Source organism: Fukomys damarensis, unplaced genomic scaffold, assembly GCF_012274545.1.
Source record: "Fukomys damarensis isolate Sample0158 unplaced genomic scaffold, DMR_v1.0_HiC HiC_scaffold_34, whole genome shotgun sequence".
In the NCBI taxonomy this organism is placed as follows: domain Eukaryota; kingdom Metazoa; phylum Chordata; class Mammalia; order Rodentia; family Bathyergidae; genus Fukomys; species Fukomys damarensis.
Genome location: NW_022900946.1, coordinates 15,599,588 through 15,601,382, shown reverse-complemented (window position 1 = coordinate 15,601,382; position 1,795 = coordinate 15,599,588). Strand labels below are relative to the sequence as shown.

Below are 1,795 nucleotides of genomic sequence, written 5' to 3'. Positions count from 1 at the left end.
ATACACACACACACACACTGGGTGCTGGCTTCAAGGGGCAGGTTCTGTGTCATTTTTTTGTTCACTACTAAATCCCTCAGTGCTTCAAACGGTATCTGGCACATCAGACCCCAAAGACTTCCTACTGGTGCACGCGGATGTGAGGGCCTGACTGTGTGTGAGTGAAGGGGCCCACGAACAAATACATGAATCAGAGAGCCCTCAGTAACTAGGTCAATAAGCCAGTGAACAAAGCAGCCAATGGCTGAGCCCCTGCGTGAATGAATGAGAAATCTTCACGCCAGGCGGGGCAGCCCCTCTGAGAGGAGGGCACGGCCCGGCTCCGTGGCACACAGGTCCAGCCAGGTGAGGGCCACGGACACAGAACCAGGCTGCACCTCCAGAGCAAGTGCACAGGTGCCCACCTGCCCCGCCTCGCTCCGTGTCTACCCTTGTGAGTAGAAAGCCCTCCTCTGACCCCGGGCACACCAAACCTCCCTGCATCTTCCATCTCTCACTGGACTTCCTGCGTCCACACCCGCCTGCCTTTCGTTCCCCACACAGCAGGCTGAAGGCTCTCAGAGCGATGGCAAACACGCGCGTGCACACGCACACGGAACACAGAGTGGAACTACTGCCTGCAAGTGCCAGTGCCCAGGCTCACCCTCGGCCTGTCCTTCCACAGGCTCCTCTGAGGGCCTCGCGCCCTGGCTCTGGAGCGTGTTCAGATGACACTGAGGGGGGAGAACCCCGCCCTGCCACCCCTCCCTCCTCCTGCTCCCCCTCAACTCCCCTGTTTCTTTCAGACCTGTACCGGGCCTCCACACTGCACCGCCTGCCTGTCTGCCGCTCCCAGGCCTGCAGCTTCTCCTTCCGGGCTGGGGCCCGGGCCCCGTCCTCCCTGCAGTGTCCCTCCCGGCCGCCCCTTTATTTCTTCCTCACACTGTCCACCACCTCACTCCCTCATGCATTTCACTGGTTTGCCTGGTTGTCGTCTGTTTCCGTGGAAGCAGACCGGGAGAGGGGTCTCCCCAGCACCGCCCCAGCCAGGTCTCCTGGTCGGAGAGAAAATCGCCCTGCCTGGGAAACGCAGCCCTTCAGCCCAGGGCCGGGCGCCAGGGGCTGAATCCACCGTCCTGGGCTGACGCCGCTGACAAAGTTCCGCTCTGTGACCAGCAGGTGGCAGCAAAGACCGCCCTTTCTTAGCGTGACGGGATTCGCTTCGCGGAGTCTCCCCAGCCTGGAGCCCACGATGGGCACTGTAAAACCGCTCCTGCGCGGTCTCCAGATTAAACAAAAAAGCTGCAGTCAGGGTTGGCTGAGAGTGGTGCAGGCGGCGATGGGAGAGGAGCCACAACGGTCTTGAAGTCAGCCAGGTCTAAATGTTGCTGCAGGTTGCAGCCTTCTCTCCTTGTGCCTTCAAGCTGGGCCCTATGCCTAACCTGTCTGGGCCTCGTTTCTCTGTTCCCTGTTCAGGTTCCCTCCCTAGTCGTTATCCCCGGCTGTCTGTCCCATACGGGTTGGGCCCCCTAGTCACTGACCCTGTGGCCCCATCACGCAGGTGTTGAATGACCGTGTCCACTGTGATGGTGATGTCAGGTGAAGGAGCGGTGGTGACGTCACGCTAAGGGTGATGGCGTCAGGACGTCGGTGGCTGTCATCAATGGTCCCAGACTTGCTGGCCCAGGGGCAGCCCCCAACCTCAAGGTTCCAGCGCCCGAGAGTCCTCCACGCCCACCCCCCTGCCCTCGGGTCTGCCGAGCCGGGCTCAGAGGGCCTGGTCCTGCCCACGGCGCAGGTTGAGCACTCGCGCCGC

At 61.7% G+C, this 1,795-nt stretch overlaps 1 protein-coding gene across 1 annotated transcript in view; it reads right to left on the bottom strand.

The window, feature by feature from the left end:
- Positions 1–1,526: 1,526 nt before the first annotated feature.
- The window catches only part of Tmem114 (transmembrane protein 114), a 23,515-nt gene continuing 23,246 nt past the window's right edge, over positions 1,527–1,795 (bottom strand). The window contains 1 exon segment of the mRNA XM_033758545.1: positions 1,527–1,795. This exon segment is cut by the window's right edge and continues 15 nt beyond it. Coding sequence (XP_033614436.1) covers positions 1,748–1,795 — 48 coding nt within the window. The 3' untranslated portion in view covers positions 1,527–1,747.